This window comes from Armigeres subalbatus, chromosome 3, assembly GCF_024139115.2.
Source record: "Armigeres subalbatus isolate Guangzhou_Male chromosome 3, GZ_Asu_2, whole genome shotgun sequence".
NCBI lineage: Eukaryota > Metazoa > Arthropoda > Insecta > Diptera > Culicidae > Armigeres > Armigeres subalbatus.
This window is the reverse complement of record NC_085141.1, coordinates 293,232,882-293,254,654: the sequence shown is the minus strand read 5'-3', so window position 1 is coordinate 293,254,654 and position 21,773 is coordinate 293,232,882. Positions and strand designations below refer to the sequence as shown.

General features: G+C 41.3%; 4 protein-coding genes and 1 long non-coding RNA gene across 10 annotated transcripts in view; 2 read left to right on the top strand and 3 right to left on the bottom strand.

Annotated features, from left to right (window-relative positions):
- Positions 1-21,773, bottom strand: part of LOC134224844 (E3 ubiquitin-protein ligase SH3RF1) — a 102,068-nt gene that overhangs the window by 55,159 nt on the left and 25,136 nt on the right. The gene's annotated exons all lie outside the window — the stretch shown is intronic.
- On the bottom strand, positions 1,002-7,999 carry LOC134219662 (uncharacterized). The gene is made up of 5 exons (XM_062698466.1): positions 7,956-7,999; positions 7,129-7,872; positions 1,810-2,123; positions 1,158-1,545; positions 1,002-1,042 (listed from the first exon to the last, which is right to left on the bottom strand). The coding sequence occupies exons 2-5, from the start codon at positions 7,859-7,861 to the stop codon at positions 1,002-1,004; spliced, it is 1,476 nt and encodes a 491-aa protein (XP_062554450.1). The 5' UTR covers positions 7,862-7,872; positions 7,956-7,999.
- Positions 11,566-13,020, top strand: LOC134219659 (uncharacterized). The gene is made up of 2 exons (XM_062698462.1): positions 11,566-12,241; positions 12,326-13,020. The coding sequence occupies exons 1-2, from the start codon at positions 11,653-11,655 to the stop codon at positions 13,018-13,020; spliced, it is 1,284 nt and encodes a 427-aa protein (XP_062554446.1). The 5' UTR covers positions 11,566-11,652.
- Positions 18,268-19,364, top strand: LOC134220333 (uncharacterized). 2 transcript variants are annotated; one of them, XM_062699362.1, is made up of 3 exons: positions 18,268-18,377; positions 18,642-19,029; positions 19,145-19,364. In XM_062699362.1, exons 1-3 carry the CDS (start codon positions 18,288-18,290, stop codon positions 19,183-19,185), a joined length of 519 nt encoding a protein of 172 aa, XP_062555346.1. In that variant the 5' UTR covers positions 18,268-18,287; the 3' UTR covers positions 19,186-19,364. The 2 variants fall into 2 exon arrangements, with proteins under 2 accessions (XP_062555346.1, XP_062555345.1); XM_062699361.1 differs by having other exon boundaries at positions 18,642-19,364.
- LOC134220332 (uncharacterized) lies at positions 20,058-21,056 on the bottom strand. The gene is made up of 3 exons (XR_009981864.1): positions 20,928-21,056; positions 20,734-20,849; positions 20,058-20,671 (listed from the first exon to the last, which is right to left on the bottom strand). It is a non-coding gene; the product is annotated as an uncharacterized LOC134220332 (long non-coding RNA).

Sequence of the window (21,773 nt, the reverse complement as noted above, 5' to 3'; positions counted from 1 at the left end):
ATTATTTCCTTTTAATCATTGACTCTCTCTACTGCAAAGTAGCAATGATATTGCTACGTTTAAAGAGGACAGCGATGAATTATGACAGCGTAGGTGGTAAAAAATGTAGATGCCTTAGTTGGTCGTGATTCAATTTCCACCTGAGAATTTCAACAATGTGTACGGCTCAGGCTTTAGTCTTTTCAAGATCATAAGCGACCGTTAGGGCTCATGCACAAATGACGTTGCTTTTTTGTGGTTTTCGACTCCCCCTACTCCATAGTAGAGCATTTTCCTATTCTTTATACATGGCCGATCACAAAATCTCAGACACTTCCTCCCCCTAAAATGCTACGTAATTTGTGCATGACGTAATTTAGCAAAGAGAAGTGATCTAGTGGACCAATTTAACGCCTCGTGCTCTCATAGATGTCCTTCGGTTTTAGTCGGTGAAACATAAATTGGTTTGAAGGAAAGAGGCACGGTTCGGGGTGATTCACAAATTACGTCAAATCAAAATTTGCACATTTAAAACGGTTTTCCCTCTTTGTCACCTTTTTGTAAGAACCGCCTGAAAGTTTTGTTTGCGTCATCGTATTTCGTGAATCCATCACTCCCTTAAAACTTTAACGTTATTTGTGCATGACCCTAGTGTGCATGCGGGATAAAAGTGGATCGATTGGATGAGGATAAAACATATTTTTGTGAGCATCAGAAGGAGTCTGGCGAAGTAAAAGTGATAATAAATGAATAATCAAAAATGCGTTTCGAATGGTGATATTCATCATATTTATATTTCATGAGTTCAAACTTCTGCAAAGCTTGCAATCGTCTGTGCATTTTGACTTATGCAGACTTTATATGTACTTTTCTTCTTCAAATATAGGTGTTCATTGAAAAAAAACAATTGTAAAGAAAAAATCAACTGTTAAACAAATGGATAGCGTAGTTGAATTAAAAAGCGTGATGCTCAAGGAGTGTTTCGACAACCTCAATCAGCAAATCCGGATTCATCTTTAGAATCATAATATCGTGTACAGATACGCCGTAGAGCTGCATGCGTCTATCAGTCAATATGTATTTGAGTTGACTGAATAGGCGTTCTACTGTCACTTGCGTCGATGGTGCAGCCAAAACTACCATTGCTAGGCGATACAGCCGTGGACTGGAGAACTTACGTTTTTTCCAATATTGAAGAATATCGAAACGCGTAGAGGATTCGCTAGCCGCTGGAGCAGGTTGGGCCTTAGATGTGCTTGGTTGATTGTTGTCCGCGGCACTGGGGAACTGGTGGCCGCTGGTGTTGGAGCTTGAAGGAGGTGGCATGTTGACTGTGATGTTAACTTTATTTCGTTTTTCAAGCTTGGACAACTCGTCGCGAAGCGATTCGTTCGCTGCTCTTTTCTCTGAGCTGGATGACGCAGTATCATTACTTGCTTCGTTGAAGAAATCCATCAAGTAATCCTCCACAAAACCACTAGTACTTGCCTCTCCATCATCTGTACATAGTTCCTCTTGTAAACCTTCCAGTACATCGAGTCGGTTGCTTAGTGCGATGAGATATTCCTAAAATTAATATTTGCATTTTTTTTATGTTTTATTTACAGATACTATATACACCCAGGTTTTTTTACACGGTTTGGTTTTGGCCGATAAAGACCTTCAGCGTCAATGAAGCAATTATAGTTAACCCCAAGGAACAATTCACAAAAAAATCAAAAAAAATTCAAAGGGTATTTAAAAGGCTGCGAAAGTTCAGTTTAACCGAGAAAATAATGAATTACAACCGGGTAAAAAAAAAACCTTGGTGAATATGAAATATATATGTACCTGTGCCTCTCTCTTTTCTTCTGGAGTCAAGCGGGCGGATCCAGCAAAGTTGAAACGTGGATCAAGGTACAAGCTGGCTTTGAAAGCCATGCTTGAGCGAAGTTTCTCAACTCTTTTTTGCATGGATGTATGCAACTTGGCTGCCAGTGTATTTCCCTGTTTCTTAATAGCGTTCAACTTAGCTTGGCATACCAGCCAGTCAGCGTAAAAATCAGACAGTGGAACGTGGTCTTTTTGCAGTTTGAGTGTCAATACATAAATTGGCTCAAAAGCTTCGCAAAAGCGGTCGATAAATTTCCAATGTTGGCTTAAATCTGTCAAGAAGTGAATTATAAGGACGATATAAGTGAACAATGCAACATTAAATTTAAAAATGCATTGCGGAAATAGATCGTGAAACTAGTTATCATTTCCAGTAATATTCTGGCGTTCGATTTAAACAGGTCCTATCTCCATTAGTCGATATAAAATTTGATTATTTTATTTCATAATTTGTAGCATCTGAAACTATATATACATATATATTCCCTTTAAAGCAATATGACTTACGAACGTATGGACCGATCTGAGAGGTAAGTACGGTTCGATTTGTCTGTGGAGCAACTGTGTTTAACCTTTTCGTCCCCGACGTCTGTTTTTAAGGGCTTTCAAAAATCTAAACTGCTGTAAAAACCGCATTTCTTGATCGATTCTTTCGCAACAAGTTGCATTCCATCCGGGTGGATCCCAATTTTCGATGCATACTAGTATGGTTCCAGAATTATTCCAGATTCCATTGGCGTCAGTTGTCCCCGGAATAAGTGGCCATTTACAAATTTAAGTCAAACCAGGTTGTGCGACACCTCAAACTTCATGATTTCACAAAGCAATGATGGGAATGATATTTTTAGGGTTCCTGGCCCACTCGGATTAAATACGGCCACATCCGAGGACCCACGGAATGGCCATTTTCTCAATCGATTCAAAGTAGGTCGTGCGACACCTCAAACTTCATGATTTTACAAAGCAATGATGGGAATGATATTTTAGGGTTCCTGGCCCACTCAGATTCAATCTGGCCACATTGGTTACAACCCGGGGACCCACGGAATGGCCATTTTCTAAATCGATTCAAAATAGGTCGTGCGACACCTCAAACTTCATGATTTTACAATGCAATTATGGGAATGATATTTTTAGAGTTCCTGACCCACTCGGATCCATTCCGGCCACAATCCGGAAGACTTACGGAATGGCAATTTTCTAATTTGATTCAAAATTGGTCTTGCGACGCATCAAACTTCATGATTGTACAAAGCTGTGATGAGAATAATATTTTTAGGGTTCTTGATCCACTCGGATTCAATCCGGTTACATCGGCCACAATCCGGGGAACCTACGATATGGCCATTTTCTAAATTGATTCGAAATAGGTCGTGCGACACTTCAAACTTCATGATTGTAAAAAGCAATTATGGAAAAGATATTTTTACGATTCCTGGCCCACTCGGATTCAGTCTGGCCGCATTGGCTATAATCCGGAGGACCTACACACTCAGTTTTTATTCTTGCAGCTCGACAAAAATCCGCACAGCCGTGCGCCAGCAAAATTAAAAACTGATATCCCGGCAAAAGTGACGTCAGCTAACAATGATTTTCGGCAAATTATTTGCTTATTTTTAGCAATATTGACAGAAATCTCGGCAAAAAACATGTTTGCTGGGGCACGGCTGTGCGAATCTCGGTAAAAGTTCAACATTTTGCTGAGATCCCGGTAAAATAAATTAAGTGTGTACGATATTGCCATTTTCTAGATTGATTCAAAATGGGTCGTGCGACACTTCAAACTTCATGATTTTACGAAGCAATTATGGGAATGATATTTTTAGAGTTCCTGGCCCACTCGGATTCAATCCGGTCACATCGGTCGCAATCCGAGGATCAACGGAATAGCCAACAACATTCTCATTCCAGTGAATGTTTATTACATAGGTCATCCGGATTGTGCCGAGGAGACCAGATTGAACCGAAGTGGCCTAAGAACTACTAAAACATCACTTTCATCATTGCTTTGAGGAATCATGAAAATTGAGACGACACACGATATATTTTGAATCAATTTAGGAAATGTACATTCCGTAGGTCATCCGGAATTTGACCGATGTGGCTGGATTAAATCCAAGTGATCAAAGAACTGTAAACATTGTCTTTCCATTATTGTTTAAGAAATTGTGAGGTTCGGGGTGTCACGCGATTTATTTTGAGTCAATTTAGAAAATGGACATTCCGTAGGTCCCCGGATGGTGACCGGATTGAATTCGAGTGGGCCAGTTACCCTAAAAATATCATTCCCATCATTGTTTTGTAAAATTATGAAGTTTGAAGTGTCGCTCGACCTATTTTGAAGCAATTTAGAAAATGGCCATATCGTATGTCCCCTGATTGTGACCGATGTGGCCATATTGATTCCGAGAGGGGCCAGGAATTCTAAAATATCATTCCCATAATTGCTTTGTGAAATCATGAAGTTTGAGTTGTTGCACGACCTATTTTGAATCGATTTAGAAAACGAACGTTCCGTGGGTCCCCGGATTGTGACGAAGTGGCCGGATTGAATCCGAGTGGGCCAGAAGCCCTAAAATATTATTCCCATCTTTGCTTTGTGAAATCATGAAGTTTAAGGTATCGCACGACCTATTTTGAAATAATTTAGAAAATGGCCACTCCGTGTGTGCCCGGACTACGACCGATAAGACCGATTGAATACGAGTGGGCCAGGAACCCTGAAAATGTCATTCCCATAATTGCTTTGTAAAATCTTGAAGTTTGAAGTATCGCACGACCTATTTTGAATCAATTTAGGACATAGCCATATCGTACGTCCCAGGATTGTGACCGATGTGGTTGGATTGAATCCGAGTGGGCCAGTAACCCTAAAAATATTATTCCAATAATTGCTTTGTACAATCAAGAAGTTTGAAGTATCGCACGACCTATTTTGAAACATTTTAGAAAATGGCCACTCCGTGGGTCCCCGGATAACGACCGATGTGACCGGGTTGAATCCGAGTGAGCCAGAAACCCTGAAAATATCATTCCTATAATTTCTTTGTAAAATTATGAAGTTTGAAGTGTCGCACGACCTATTTTGAATCAATTTTGAAAATGTCCATATCGAAGGTCCCCTGGATGTGACCGACGTGGCCACATTGATTCCGAGAGGGGCCAGGAACCCTAAAATATCATTCCCATAATTGCTTTGTAATATCATGAAGTTTGAGTTGTTGCACGACCTATTTTGAATCGATTTAGAAAACGGCCGTTCAGTGGGTCCCTGGATTGTGACCGTTGTGGCCGGATTGAATCCGAGTGGGCCAGAAACCCTAAAAATATTATTCCCATCTTTGCTTTGTGAAATCATGAAGTTTAAGGTATCGCACGACCTATTTTGAAATAATTTAGAAAATGGCCACTCCGTGGGTCCCCGGACTACAACCGATACGACCGATTGAATACGAGTGGGCCAGGAACCCTGAAAATGTCATTCCCATAATTGCTTTGTAAAATCTTGAAGTTTGAAGTATCGCACGACCTATTTTGAATCAATTTAGTACACAACGCCATATCGTACGTCCCAGGATTACCGATGTGGTTGGATTGAATCCGAGTGGGCTAGTAACCCTAAAAATATTATTCCCATAATTGCTTTGTACAATCATGAAGTTTGAAGTGTCGCACGACCTATTTTGAATCAATTTAGAAAATGGCCATTCCTTGGTTCCTCGGATCATGACCGATGTGACCGGATTGAATCCGAGTGGGCCTGAAAATATCATTCCCATAATTTCTTTGTAAAATCATGAAGTTTGAAGTGTCGCACGACCTATTTTGAATCAATTTTGAAAATGTCCATATCGAAGGTCCCCTGGATGTGACCGATGTGGCCACATTGATTCCGAGAGGGGCCAGGAACCCAAAAATATCATTCCTATAATTGCTTTGTAATATCATGAAGTTTGAGGTGTTGCTCGACCTATTTTGAATCGATTTAGAAAACGGCCGTTCCGTGGGTTCCCGGATTGTGACCGATATGGCCATATGGATTCCCATTGGAGCCAGGAACTCCAAAAATATTATTCCCATAATTGCTTTGTGAAATCATGAAGTTTGAGGTGTCGCACGACCTATTTTGAATCAATTTAGTACACAACGCCATATCGTACGTCCCAGGATTGTGACCGATGTGGTTGGATTGAATCCGAGTGGGCCAGTAACCCTAAAAATATTATTTCCATAATTGCTTTGTACAATCATGAAGTTTGAAGTGTCGCACGACCTATTTTGAATCAATTTAGAAAATGGCCATTCCTTGGTTCCTCGGATCATGACCGATGTGACCGGATTGAATCCGAGTGGGCCTGAAAATATCATTCCCATAATTTCTTTGTAAAATCATGAAGTTTGAAGTGTCGCACGACCTATTTTGAATCAATTTTGAAAATGTCCATATCGAAGGTCCCCTGGATGTGACCGATGTGGCCACATTGATTCCGAGAGGGGCCAGGAACCCAAAAATATCATTCTCATAATTGCTTTGTAATATCATGAAGTTTGAGGTGTTGCACGACCTATTTTGAATCGATTTAGAAAACGGCCGTTCCGTGGGTTCCCGGATTGTGACCGATATGGCCATATGGATTCCCATAGGAGCCAGGAACTCCAAAAATATTATTCCCATAATTGCTTTGTGAAATCATGAAGTTTGAGGTGTCGCACGACCTATTTTGAATCGATTTAGAAAATGGCCATCCCGTGTAAATTAAAAAAAAAATGTAGATGGCCACTTATTCCGGGGACAACTGACCCCAATGGAATCTGTAATAATTCTGGAACCGTACTGTGGATAGCCTCGAATAGTATAAATCGAAAATTGGGATCCATCCGGATGGAATGCAATTTGTTGCGAAAGAATCGGTCAAGAAATGCGGATTTTACAGCAGTTTAGATTTTTGAAAGCCCTTAAAAGCAGACGTCGGGGACGGAAAGGTTAAATGTAGAGAAAGTTAGGAAAATTTTCTAAAAAAAATAAGAAAACTTGGCAAATACTGAAATGCTGATGAGTTGGGAGAAATTCATTAGGATCGGAATAAAAAAAGTCTAGAGGGCAGTGCTGAAATAAGCTCAAAAATTGTCAATTTTCGACGTTGCCTCCACATGCCACAATGGCAATAGGGACAACGTTTGCTAGTAATAAAATAAAACTGATCGAAGTTCATATTAACGAATGGCGATAGGATCTATTTCAATCGATCGCCAGAATTGTTTTAGCAAAATACTTACCAAGCGTCGAGTCGTGGTTCTGCAAAGTTGCAAGAAAGGGCTTTGATCTTAATACCTGAAGATACCGTAAAACGATAAACCAGACGCCCCAACGGGTTTCATTGACTTTCGGTGGCAGAGCAATTTTGTGCAGAACAAAAAGCTCCCTGCTAGTCTTATGATGCATCTTTTGACAAATTTTGTTGATTTGACCCAGCCTCTTATTGTGCAGCTTAATGACATCGTATGCGACCAATTGCGCCGTATGAGCACCACACCTGATGCTGTCCAGAATAACTGGCTCTTCTGAATCGTCGTCATTGACAAGGATGTCAGATGTTCCATCTTTCTCGTTCTCGAAATCGTTTGTGTCTTCCTGTTGTTCGGTAGTGCTTTGCTTGTTGTGTTCTTCTTTTACCTTTACGTCTGCTTCTTGGGCGTCATCAGAGTCGAATTCGGCAAACTCAGCGGGCAGCATGCTCATCAGACCAAGGTTTTCCTCATCTGGCATCAATAGGCTTTGCTCCCTGTCGTATTGTTCCAATAGCTCGAATTCGGCTGGTAACATGCTGTTTAGAGCAGCTTCGTCTTCTGATCCAGGTTTCGATAGAGCTTTCAAAAGCTTGACACTTGCGCACATATTGGCGCCGTTGTCATGAGCAATTGCGAATATGTGATTGATGTCCAATCCGAGATCATTCAGCTCTTCGAGTATTACGTTTGACAAATTTTCCTTGGTTTGTCGCTCGTTCATCTCGCGCACAGCTACAGATAGTGACAATTTATTTAACTGTTAGTAAATTAAGAAAATCCTGTGCCATTACACACAAAATAGATTTCAAACTTACCTAGGTGTCTGATCCGTACTTGGCCGTCTTCATCAGCATACTGAGCGTTGATTCCAAAATGGCCCTGCCACGACGCGACGCGGAGTCGATTTTAAACTCAACATTCGTTTTGCATTCGGGATCGCAAAATTTCGCGGATGGTTGCCGCGGCTGCTTTAACGAAAGCCGCAACGCGATGACGTGTCCACTTGTTCCCGATTGCGTTCAACACAGGATGTATCAATGTTTTTGAGCCAATCCATTCGATGAAGCTGAACGGTAAATTGTTAATTGTTACTAGTTGTAACAATCCTAAATAGCAGTCTCTTTTTTCTAGGTCAACCAGCAGTTTGGCACCCTTCGGCTTCTTTGGGGCAGGTTCTTCTTCTGGTTTATCATCCAGGTTCAGCCCTTTGTAGGCATCTGGATGGGATGTTTGGAGGTGCCGTTTAAAGTTACTGGCCAAAAAAGTTTTTTTTTGTGCATAACTGCATTTCGGGACACAATCGACATCCACTGCACATTTGTATATAATGAGTTCGCCCTCTTGTATTTGCTCCACTATTTGGAGAATCTTATCTTTCTGCGAAATTCCTTCCGTGCCATTTTAATTTAGTTTTCACCACGCAATCGCGAGCTGATCCTATCGGACAATTCGGTGCCTAATGCTGAATCGGATTGTGAAGTGATGATAACTGGTCAAACAAAGCCGATGAATGACTCGCGGAACGGCAGAAGCAAGTAGTGATGAATGCGGGTGTGGTTGACAGACGATGACGTTTGCATTGTGTTCATTCAATGAGTGGCATTGTCGCTTTTGTTTTCTTTTTGAGAAGAGATGCCAGCATTTTAGTTGTGCGTGTTGAGTGAATCAGAAATAAAATGTGAAATGAACGTTCATTGATACGATTGAAACCATCCTTGGTCTGGATTGCTTAATTGAAATGCCTAACCGTCATCGTTGTTTGGAAGATTCACGATGGTGATGATTAATTTCCAAGTGGTGGTTCGTAAGTATTTAAATTGATAAGCGAGCCGATGGCTTCAATTTAAAAAGGCACAACTAGCAGCGTTTTAATTTCTTTGTTCATATTCATAATTCTTCATGTTTAGGCAGAGCCCCAGCTCCCTAGGCAAAAACATTTAAAAGAGCTTCTAATAACAGTCAGTATTGGGATTGAAGAAAACCATGGTCGAGATTTAATTTCTGACTATTTGCTAAATTTGTAAGAAAACCTTGAAGAGCCGTGGGCATTTCTAGGTGATCAGTCTGAATCAGTACTGGTAGTTTCCGTGATCGTCATGTTAGGCATTTTCATTTTCAAGATACCAAATGAAAATGTAGCGGGCTTTTGGTCACCTATCACATTACAAGCACTCATGATGGGAATAATGCTTTGTTTTGAAATCAAAATTTCAAGGTGGTTTTGATAAATCTGAGCAAACAACGATGACTAGCCGATAAAATGATTATATTGTTCCTGATTTTCGAATTAGAAGTAATCATAATAACATTATTGAAGGAGAGACAGTTCGTTTATAATACTTGCGATGCGATGAAAATTTGACGAAATTGCTTTCATTGTTTATGTGTTTTTATGAAAGCGAGAGAGCGTTTAATGTAAATATCTCGGAACTTCTGGATGAAAATCTCAATACTGGTGTGAATATCCACAACGGACTGGAGGTTCATTAAAATAGTTGAAAATTCTTCACGGCCATCATGTTCTAAATGATAGCAGCAAAAGCCAATTTCCATACAAGTTACTAACATTTCTTCGCCTATTGTTGAAAGCACGTGCATTTCTTATGGGTGTTCAACAAAAGGCAAGAATTTTAGCCGTTCAGCATTTGTCATTCATTTATTTAGTTTACATCTAAACAGATAACACTGAATCAACAATTTGACGCCACAATACACGGTTCGAGGCCGCATCTCTCCATCCTCGGATACGCCCCACGCTCGCCAAGTCGTTTTGCACCTGGTCTGCCCATCTCGCTCGCTGCGCTCCACGCTGTCTCGTACCTGCCGGATCGGAAGCGAACACCATCTTTGTAGGGTTGCTGTCCGGCATTCTGCAACATGTCCTGCCCATCGTACCCTTCCGGCTTTAGCTACCTTCTGGATACTGGGTTCACCGTAGAGCTGGGCGAGCTCGTGGTTCATTCTTCGCCGCCACACACCGTCAGGCCCTATCAAAGCGACCGTGTGCCGCTCAAAGCGCACTAGCCTAGTCCTGGTGTTGGGTGGGACTTTAAACAAATATGACCCGACTGATCGAGCGTCTGTCCACCAAGGAGGTGCGGCTCCAACAGCGTCTGTTCTGGCATCCAGCGGCTGAGTATGAAATGCTATTCCCCGGAAGCTATACCTAAGATGGCAGCCCCATCCCGGTGGATAGGGAACCTTGGGCCAACAACCTACTGTTCCCGAAACATCAATTTGTTCGAGAATCCGATAATGAAAGAATACGGACTGATTTTACGGCGACGACTCTTAGCGCGAAACAACGGACACGAATAGGAACATGGAACGTTTTAACCCTAGCCCAGCAGGGTAAATTGGCACAACTTGCCAATGAGGCACGCCGCATGAAGCTTGAGATCCTGGGACTGAGTGAAGTCCGTTGGCCAAACTTTGGAGAACACAGAACGCCGTCGGGACAAGTTCTGCTATACTCTGGTTTACGAGGTGAACACGCTCCCCGGCATCGCGGAGTTGGCTTCCTACTAAGCGCTCAGGCACACTCTGCGCTTATGAAGTGGGAACCTATAAGTGAAAGGATAATCGTTGCCAGATTTAGAACACGGGTCCGAAACCTTACTATAATCCAATGTTATGCGCCAACCGATGCTGCTGATCTGCAAGACAAAGAGAACTTCTACAGTCAACTCAATGCCGTCGTAGATAGAATTCCGAAGGGTGATATCAAGATCTGTTTGGGCGACTTCAATGCGAAGATCGGATCCGACAACTCGAACCATGAGCGCATTATGGGACGCCATGGTCTCGGAGAAATGAGCGAAAACGGAGAGCTGTTCGCAGAATTTTGTGGTAATAATGACATGGTGATCGGGGTATCGCTCTTCCCTCATCGACCGGTTCACAAGGTCACGTGGGTCTCCCGTGACGGCTTTACAGAAAATCAAATCGACCACATCTGCATCAGCCGAAAATGGAAACGGAGCCTTCTTGATGTACGGAATAAACGTAGTGCCGATATCGCGTCTGATCATCACCTCCTCATCGGCGAAATACGCCTGCGCATTGCGCGGATTCGTCGGCAGGAGGAAAGAGTTGGACGACGATTCAACACACGCCGACTGGAAGATGCCACGGTGAAACGGTCCTTCGTTGAAAAACTGGAGACGCGTGCTGCAGATATTCCGGAAGGTGGCAGCAAGGATGGTTTCAATCGTATCAATGAACGTTCATTTCACATTTTATTTCTGATTCACTCAACACGCACAACTAAAATGCTGGCATCTCTTCTCAAAAGAAAACAAAAGCGACAATGCCACTCATTGAATGAACACAATGCAAACGTCATCGTCTGTCAACCACACCCGCATTCATCACTACTTGCTTCTGCCGTTCCGCGAGTCATTCATCGGCTTTGTTTGACCAGTTATCATCACTTCACAATCCGATTCAGCATTAGGCACCGAATTGTCCGATAGGATCAGCTCGCGATTGCGTGGTGAAAACTAAATTAAAATGGCACGGAAGGGAATTTCGCAGAAAGATAAGATTCTCCAAATAGTGGAGCAAATACAAGAGGGCGAACTCATTATATACAAATGTGCAGTGGATGTCGATTGTGTCCCGAAATGCAGTTATGCACAAAAAAAAACTTTTTTGGCCAGTAACTTTAAACGGCACCTCCAAACATCCCATCCAGATGCCTACAAAGGGCTGAACCTGGATGATAAACCAGAAGAAGAACCTGCCCCAAAGAAGCCGAAGGGTGCCAAACTGCTGGTTGACCTAGAAAAAAGAGACTGCTATTTAGGATTGTTACAACTAGTAACAATTAACAATTTACCGTTCAGCTTCATCGAATGGATTGGCTCAAAAACATTGATACATCCTGTGTTGAACGCAATCGGGAACAAGTGGACACGTCATCGCGTTGCGGCTTTCGTTAAAGCAGCCGCGGCAACCATCCGCGAAATTTTGCGATCCCGAATGCAAAAACGAATGTTGAGTTTAAAAATCGACTCCGCGTCGCGTCGTGGCAGGGCCATTTTTGGAATCAACGCTCAGTATGCTGATGAAGACGGCCAAGTACGGATCAGACACCTAGGTAAGTTTGAAATCTATTTTTGTGTGTAATGGCACAGGATTTTCTTAATTTACTAACAGTTAAATAAATTGTCACTATCTGTAGCTGTGCGCGAGATGAACGAGCGACAAACCAAGGAAAATTTGTCAAACGTAATACTCGAAGAGCTGAATGATCTCGGATTGGACATCAATCACATATTCGCAATTGCTCATGACAACGGCGCCAATATGTGCGCAAGTGTCAAGCTTTTGAAAGCTCTATCGAAACCTGGATCAGAAGACGAAGCTGCTCTAAACAGCATGTTACCAGCCGAATTCGAGCTATTGGAACAATACGACAGGGAGCAAAGCCTATTGATGCCAGATGAGGAAAACCTTGGTCTGATGAGCATGCTGCCCGCTGAGTTTGCCGAATTCGACTCTGATGACGCCCAAGAAGCAGACGTAAAGGTAAAAGAAGAACACAACAAGCAAAGCACTACCGAACAACAGGAAGACACAAACGATTTCGAGAACGAGAAAGATGGAACATCTGACATCCTTGTCAATGACGACGATTCAGAAGAGCCAGTTATTCTGGACAGCATCAGGTGTGGTGCTCATACGGCGCAATTGGTCGCATACGATGTCATTAAGCTGCACAATAAGAGGCTGGGTCAAATCAACAAAATTTGTCAAAGATGCATCATAAGACTAGCAGGGAGCTTTTTGTTCTGCACAAAATTGCTCTGCCACCGAAAGTCAATGAAACCCGTTGGGGCGTCTGGTTTATCGTTTTACGGTATCTTCAGGTATTAAGATCAAAGCCCTTTCTTGCAACTTTGCAGAACCACGACTCGACGCTTGGTAAGTATTTTTGCTAAAACAATTCTGGAGATCGATTTAAATAGATCCTATCGCCATTCGTCAATATAAACTTCGATCAGTTTTATTTTATTACTAGCAAACGTTGTCCCTATTGCCATTGTGGCATGTGGAGGCGTGAAAATTGACAATTGTTGAGCTTATTTCAGCATTGCCCTCTAAACTTTTTTTTATTCCGATCCTAATGAATTTCTCCCAACTCATCAGCATTTCAGTACCTATTTGCCAAGTTTTCTTATTTTTTTAGGAAATTTTCCTAACTTTCTCTACATTTAACCTTTCCGTCTCCGACGTCTGTTTTTAAGGGCTTTCAAAAATCTAAACTGCTGTAAAATCCGCATTTATTGACCGATTCTTTCGCAACAAATTGCATTCCATCCGGATGGATCCCAATTTTCGATTTATACTGTTCGAGGCTATCCACAGTACGGTTCCAGAATTATTACAGATTCCATTGGGGTCAGTTGTCCCCGGAATAAGTGGCCATCTACATTTTTTTTTAATTTACACGGGATGGCCATTTTCTAAATCGATTCAAAATAGGTCGTGCGACACCTCAAACTTCATGATTTCACAAAGCAATTATGGGAATAATATTTTTGGAGTTCCTGGCTCCTATGGGAATCCATATGGCCATATCGGTCACAATCCGGGAACCCACGGAACGGCCGTTTTCTAAATCGATTCAAAATAGGTCGTGCAACACCTCAAACTTCATGATATTACAAAGCAATTATGGGAATGATATTTTTGGGTTCCTGGCCCCTCTCGGAATCAATGTGGCCACATCGGTCACATCCAGGGGACCTTCGATATGGACATTTTCAAAATTGATTCAAAATAGGTCGTGCGACACTTCAAACTTCATGATTTTACAAAGAAATTATGGAATGATATTTTCAGGCCCACTCGGATTCAATCCGGTCACATCGGTCATGATCCGAGGAACCAAGGAATGGCCATTTTCTAAATTGATTCAAAATAGGTCGTGCGACACTTCAAACTTCATGATTGTACAAAGCAATTATGGAAATAATATTTTAGGGTTCCTGGCCCACTCGGATTCAATCCGGCCACATCGGTCACAATCCTGGGACGTACGATATGGCGTTGTGTACTAAATTGATTCAAAATAGGTCGTGCGACACCTCAAACTTCATGATTTCACAAAGCAATTATGGGAATAATATTTTGGAGTTCCTGGCTCCTATGGGAATCCATATGGCCATATCGGTCACAATCCGGGAACCCACGGAACGGCCGTTTTCTAAATCGATTCAAAATAGGTCGTGCAACACCTCAAACTTCATGATATTACAAAGCAATTATAGGAATGATATTTTTGGGTTCCTGGCCCCTCTCGGAATCAATGTGGCCACATCGGTCACATCCAGGGGACCTTCGATATGGACATTTTCAAAATTGATTCAAAATAGGTCGTGCGACACTTCAAACTTCATGATTTTACAAAGAAATTATGGGAATGATATTTTCAGGCCCACTCGGATTCAATCCGGTCACATCGGTCATGATCCGAGGAACCAAGGAATGGCCATTTTCTAAATTGATTCAAAATAGGTCGTGCGACACTTCAAACTTCATGATTGTACAAAGCAATTATGGGAATGATATTTTTAGGGTTACTAGCCCACTCGGATTCAATCCAACCACATCGGTAATCCTGGGACGTACGATATGGCGTTGTGTACTAAATTGATTCAAAATAGGTCGTGCGATACTTCAAACTTCAAGATTTTACAAAGCAATTATGGGAATGACATTTTCAGGGTTCCTGGCCCACTCGTATTCAATCCGTCGTATCGGTTGTAGTCCGGGGACCCACGGAGTGGCCATTTTCTAAATTATTTCAAAATAGGTCGTGCGATACCTTAAACTTCATGATTTCACAAAGCAAAGATGGGAATAATATTTTTAGGGTTTCTGGCCCACTCGGATTCAATCCGGCCACAACGGTCACAATCCAGGGACCCACTGAACGGCCGTTTTCTAAATCGATTCAAAATAGGTCGTGCAACAACTCAAACTTCATGATATTACAAAGCAATTATGGGAATGATATTTTAGGTTTCCTGGCCCCTCTCATAATCAATATGGCTACATCGGTCACAACCAGGGGACCTACGATATGGACATTTTCAAAATTGATTCAAAATAGGTCGTGCGACACCTCAAACTTCATGATTTTACAAAGCAATTATGGGAATGATATTTTCAGGGTTCCTGGCCCACTCGGATTCAACCCGGTCACATCGGTCGTTATCCGGGGACCCACGGAGTGGCCATTTTCTAAAATGTTTCAAAATAGGTCGTGCGATACATCAAACTTCTTGATTGTACAAAGCAATTATTGGAATAATATTTTTAGGGTTACTGGCCCACTCGGATTCAATCCAACCACATCGGTCACAATCCTGGGACGTACGATATGGCTATGTCCTAAATTGATTCAAAATAGGTCGTGCGATACTTCAAACTTCAAGATTTTACAAAGCAATTATGGGAATGACATTTTCAGGGTTCCTGGCCCACTCGTATTCAATCGGTCTTATCGGTCGTAGTCCGGGCACCCACGGAGTGGCCATTTTCTAAATTATTTCAAAATAGGTCGTGCGATACCTTAAACTTCATGATTTCACAAAGCAAAGATGGGAATAATATTTTTAGGGCTTCTGGCCCACTCGGATTCAATCCGGCCACTTCGTCACAATCCGGGGACCCACGGAACGTTCGTTTTCTAAATCGATTCAAAATAGGTCGTGCAACAACTCAAACTTCATGATTTCACAAAGCAATTATGGGAATGATATTTTTAGAATTCCTGGCCCCTCTCGGAATCAATATGGCCACATCGGTCACAATCAGGGGACCTACGATATGGCCATTTTCTAAATTGCTTCAAAATAGGTCGAGCGACACTTCAAACTTCATAATTTTACAAAACAATGATGGGAATGATATTTTTAGGGTAACTGGCCCACTCGAATTCAATCCGGTCACCATCCGGGGACCTACGGAATGGCCATTTTCTAAATTGACTCAAAATAAATCGCGTGACACCCCGAACCTCACGATTTCTCAAACAATAATGGAAAGACAATGTTTACAGTTTTTTGATCACTTGGATTTAATCCGGCCACATCGGTCAAATTCCGGATGACCTACGGAATGTACATTTCCTAAATTGATTCAAAATATATCGTGTGTCGTCTCAATTTTCATGATTCCTCAAAGCAATGATGAAAGTGATGTTTTAGTAGTTCTTAGGCCACTTCGGTTCAATCTGGTCTCCTCGGCACAATCCGGATGACCTATGTAATAAACATTCACTGGAATGAGAATGTTGTTGGCTATTCCGTTGATCCTCGGATTGCGACCGATGTGACCGGATTGAATCCGAGTGGGCCAGGAACTCTAAAAATGTCATTCCCATAATTGCTTCGTAAAATCATGAAGTTTGAAGTGTCGCACGACCCATTTTGAAACAATCTAGAAAATGGCAATATCGTACACACTTAATTTATTTTACCGGGATCTCAGCAAAATGTTGAACTTTTACCGAGATTCGCACAGCCGTGCCCCAGCAAATATGTTTTTTGCCGAGATTTCTGTCAATATTGCTAAAATAAGCAAATAATTTGCCGAAAATCATTGTTAGCTGACGTCACTTTTGCCGGGATATCAGTTTTTAATTTTGCTGGCGCACGGCTGTGCGGATTTTTGTCGAGCTGCAAGAATAAAAACTGAGTGTGTAGGTCCTCCGGATTATAGCCAATGCGGCCAGACTGAATCCGAGTGGGCCAGGAATCGTAAAAATATCTTTTCCATAATTGCTTTTTACAATCATGAAGTTTGAAGTGCCGCACGACCTATTTCGAATCAATTTAGAAAATGGCCATATCGTAGGTTCCCCGGATTGTGGCCGATGTAACCGGATTGAATCCGAGTGGATCAAGAACCCTAAAAATATTATTCTCATCACAGCTTTGTACAATCATGAAGATTGATGCGTCGCAAGACCAATTTTGAATCAAAATAGAAAATTGCCATTCCGTAAGTCTTCCGGATTGTGGCCGGAATGGATCCGAGTGGGTCAGGAACTCTAAAAATATCATTCAAATAATTGCATTGTAAAATCATGAAGTTTGAGGTGTCGCACGACCTATTTTAAATCGATTTAGAAAATGGCCATTCCGTGGGTCCCCGGGTTGTAACCAATGTGGCCAGATTGAATCTGAGTGGGCCAGGAACCCTAAAATATCATTCCCATCATTGCTTTGTAAAATCATGAAGTTTGAGGTGTCGCACGACCTACTTTGAATCGATTGAGAAAATTCCGTGGGTCCTCGGATGTGGCCGTATTTAATCCGAGTGGGCCAGGAACCCTAAAAATATCATTCCCATCATTGCTTTGTGAAATCATGAAGTTTGAGGTGTCGCACAACCTGGTTTGACTTAAATTTGTAAATGGCCACTTATTCCGGGGACAACTGACGCCAATGGAATCTGGAATAATTCTGGAACCATACTAGTATGCATCGAAAATTGGGATCCACCCGGATGGAATGCAACTTGTTGCGAAAGAATCGATCAAGAAATGCGGTTTTTACAGCAGTTTAGATTTTTGAAAGCCCTTAAAAACAGACGTCGGGGACGAAAAGGTTAAACACAGTTGCTCCACAGACAAATCGAACCGTACTTACCTCTCAGATCGGTCCATACGTTCGTAAGTCATATTGCTTTAAAGGGAATATATATGTATATATAGTTTCAGATGCTACAAATTATGAAATAAAATAATCAAATTTTATATCGACTAATGGAGATAGGACCTGTTTAAATCGAACGCCAGAATATTACTGGAAATGATAACTAGTTTCACGATCTATTTCCGCAATGCATTTTTAAATTTAATGTTGCATTGTTCACTTATATCGTCCTTATAATTCACTTCTTGACAGATTTAAGCCAACATTGAAATTTATCGACCGCTTTTGCGAAGCTTTTGAGCCAATTTATGTATTGACACTCAAACTGCAAAAGACCACGTTCCACTGTCTGATTTTTACGCTGACTGGCTGGTATGCCAAGCTAAGTTGAACGCTATTAAGAAACAGGGAAATACACTGGCAGCCAAGTTGCATACATCCATGCAAAAAAGAGTTGAGAAACTTCGCTCAAGCATGGCTTTCAAAGCCAGCTTGTACCTTGATCCACGTTTCAACTTTGCTGGATCCGCCCGCTTGACTCCAGAAGAAAAGAGAGAGGCACAGGTACATATATATTTCATATTCACCAAGGTTTTTTTTTTACCCGGTTGGAATTCATTATTTTCTCGGTTAAACTGAACTTTCGCAGCTTTTTAAATACCCCTTGAATTTTCTTTGATTTTTTTGTGAATTATTCCTTGGGGTTAACTATAATTGCTTCATTGACGCTGAAGGTCTTTATCGGCCAAAACCAAACCGTGTAAAAAAACCTGGGTGTATATAGTATCTGTAAATAAAACATAAAAAAAATGCAAATATTAATTCTAGGAATATCTCATCGCACTAAGCAACCGACTCGATGTACTGGAAGGTTTACAAGAGGAACTATGTACAGATGATGGAGAGGCAAGTACTAGTGGTTTTGTGGAGGATTACTTGATGGATTTCTTCAACGAAGCAAGTAATGATACTGCGTCATCCAGCTCAGAGAAAAGAGCAGCGAACGAATCGCTTCGCGACGAGTTGTCCAAGCTTGAAAAACGAAATAAAGTTAACATCACAGTCAACATGCCACCTCCTTCAAGCTCCAACACCAGCGGCCACCAGTTCCCCAGTGCCGCGGACAACAATCAACCAAGCACATCTAAGGCCCAACCTGCTCCAGCGGCTAGCGAATCCTCTACGCGTTTCGATATTCTTCAATATTGGAAAAAACGTAAGTTCTCCAGTCCACGGCTGTATCGCCTAGCAATGGTAGTTTTGGCTGCACCATCGACGCAAGTGACAGTAGAACGCCTATTCAGTCAACTCAAATACATATTGACTGATAGACGCATGCAGCTCTACGGCGTATCTGTTCACGATATTATGATTCTAAAGATGAATCCGGATTTGCTGATTGAGGTTGTCGAAACACTCCTTGAGCATCACGCTATTTAATTCAACTACGCTATCCATTTGTTTAACAGTTGATTTTTTCTTTACAATTGTTTTTTTCAATGAACACCTATATTTGAAGAAGAAAAGTACATATAAAGTCTGCATAAGTCAAAATGCACAGACGATTGCAAGCTTTGCAGAAGTTTGAACTCATGAAATATAAATATGATGAATATCACCATTCGAAACGCATTTTTGATTATTCATTTATTATCACTTTTTACTTCGCCAGACTCCTTCTGATGCTCACAAAAATATGTTTTATCCTCATCCAATCGATCCACTTTTATCCCGCATGCACACTAGGGGTCATGCACAAATAACGTTAAAGTTTTAAGGGAGTGATGGATTCACGAAATACGATGACGCAAACAAAACTTTCAGGCGGTTCTTACAAAAAAGGTGACAAAGAGGGAAAAACCGTTTTAAATGTGCAAATTTTGATTTGACGTAATTTGTGAATCACCCCGAACCGTGCCTCTTTCCTTCAAACCAATTTATGTTTCACCGACTAAAACCGAAGGACATCTATGAGAGCACGAGGCGTTAAATTGGTCCACTAGATCACTTCTCTTTGCTAAATTACGTCATGCACAAATTACGTAGCATTTTAGGGGGAGGAAGTGTCTGAGATTTTGTGATCGGCCATGTATAAAGAATAGGAAAATGCTCTACTATGGAGTAGGGGGAGTCGAAAACCACAAAAAAGCAACGTCATTTGTGCATGAGCCCTAACTGTTGCTTATGATCTTGAAAAGACTAAAGCCTGAGCCGTACACATTGTTGAAATTCTCAGGTGGAAATTGAATCACGACCAACTAAGGCATCTACATTTTTTACCACCTACACTATCATAGTTCATCGCTGTCCTCTTTGAACGTAGCAATATCATTGCCACTTTGCAGTAGAGAGAGTCAATGATTAAAAAGAAATAGTTTGTTATTCATTATTGATGTTGTGTTTACTTGTACCATGACGATTTATGCATTACGTTGGTAATTTTAAAGAGTTTTCTCGCCCTAGTTTTTGCTATCTGATTAAATAACTACTTCTCCTACAGAAAGAACGTTTTGGCTCAACCACCAACGAATCTCATCATATGACAAAGTCTTCATGTAGGTGAACGCTGGCTATTTGGACGCTCGTTCCTCGAATACCACACCTGCAGTCCAGAAGAGATTATCCTCGTAAATTCAGTTGTTTTACGTCCATCAACTTCCAGCGTCGTGTGCATTCGAGAACGCAGTACAGTGCAACGAAAACGATAGCAACAAATTTGATGTGTATGGCATATGTTGGTCCCTTTTTCATTGAAGCTCCAGATGGTATGAGTTTGTCCATCTTCTATGTTTAATTTCTGCCCGAGCCACCATCGTACCCATCCGTCCGTGTTAGGCTGGTATGGAATCGATGTTTGCCTGTAACAAAAACACAAAATAAACTAAAGATCACTGTTTGTTTGGGGCCCTGTAAAACTAACTCGATTCGTTGCCTCTGGTTATCATTCTGTTCCGGATCAGCAAAGCATAGCATGGAAAAGATGGCCCCATCATTGCAATCCATGCAAACGTTTTGTCGTAATTGTGTATTTCAGTGCTAAAATCGTAGTTCAAGTATGATAAAATGTGTCAATATCAATCAACTATAAAATGCAAGCGTATAATAATGACCAACCTGTTTTTCACTATCTTTGATTGAATCTTTAGTTTTCATTCTGGAAAACTATATTTACTTCACAACTATATTCCACTCACTACCTGGGTATTTTGAACATAAGCACTAAAATGGAAATAATATTTTGACAGCTGAGCGATGAGGTTACTGGCACAAATTCACACGCAGTGCATCCAGATCCAAGCATTCTGTTGAAAAAAATCTTTCGAATGTAACGAACTCTCGTTTGCTTTATATATATAATAAGTTCATAAATCACATTCATTGTAGAATGGTAGAAAATATGATAAAATAATGATCGAATTTTATGAACGTTGCCTTACTTGCAAATCAAAAGGACACTGCACTGTTTTGCATTGTATGGGGTGTTGACAGCTGACGGTCTTGTTGTATTTGAATCATCAACGTGAAATAAGAAGTAGAATGGAATTCTGTCAACCCTTTCCGTGTAGAAATAATGAATGATGATTCTCAAAGGACCTCTCTGAACTCTCATTCGACGAACATTTTCAGAAGGCGATCTTTCTCTGCTACATTCAGGCACGGCTTCAATCAACGCTCGAGTGAATCCGTGATTGGGTAAGATGTTGTTCATTCAGATTGAGGTAGAATGAAGTAGTTAGTCAAACGTCAAAACTCGGGTCACTCACTGAGTGGCATCGTATGTTGTTTGAAAGAATATATTGATGGGCGAAGCTGTTTCACACACTGAAAAAATATTTTGATGATTGCCGATTTTATCAGCAATCACCAACACTGAATCCAGACATCATGATTCTGAAACCCTTAATGACCCAATTTCTTCAATACAACAAATAGACTTTTATAGCATCGCATGCGGGTATC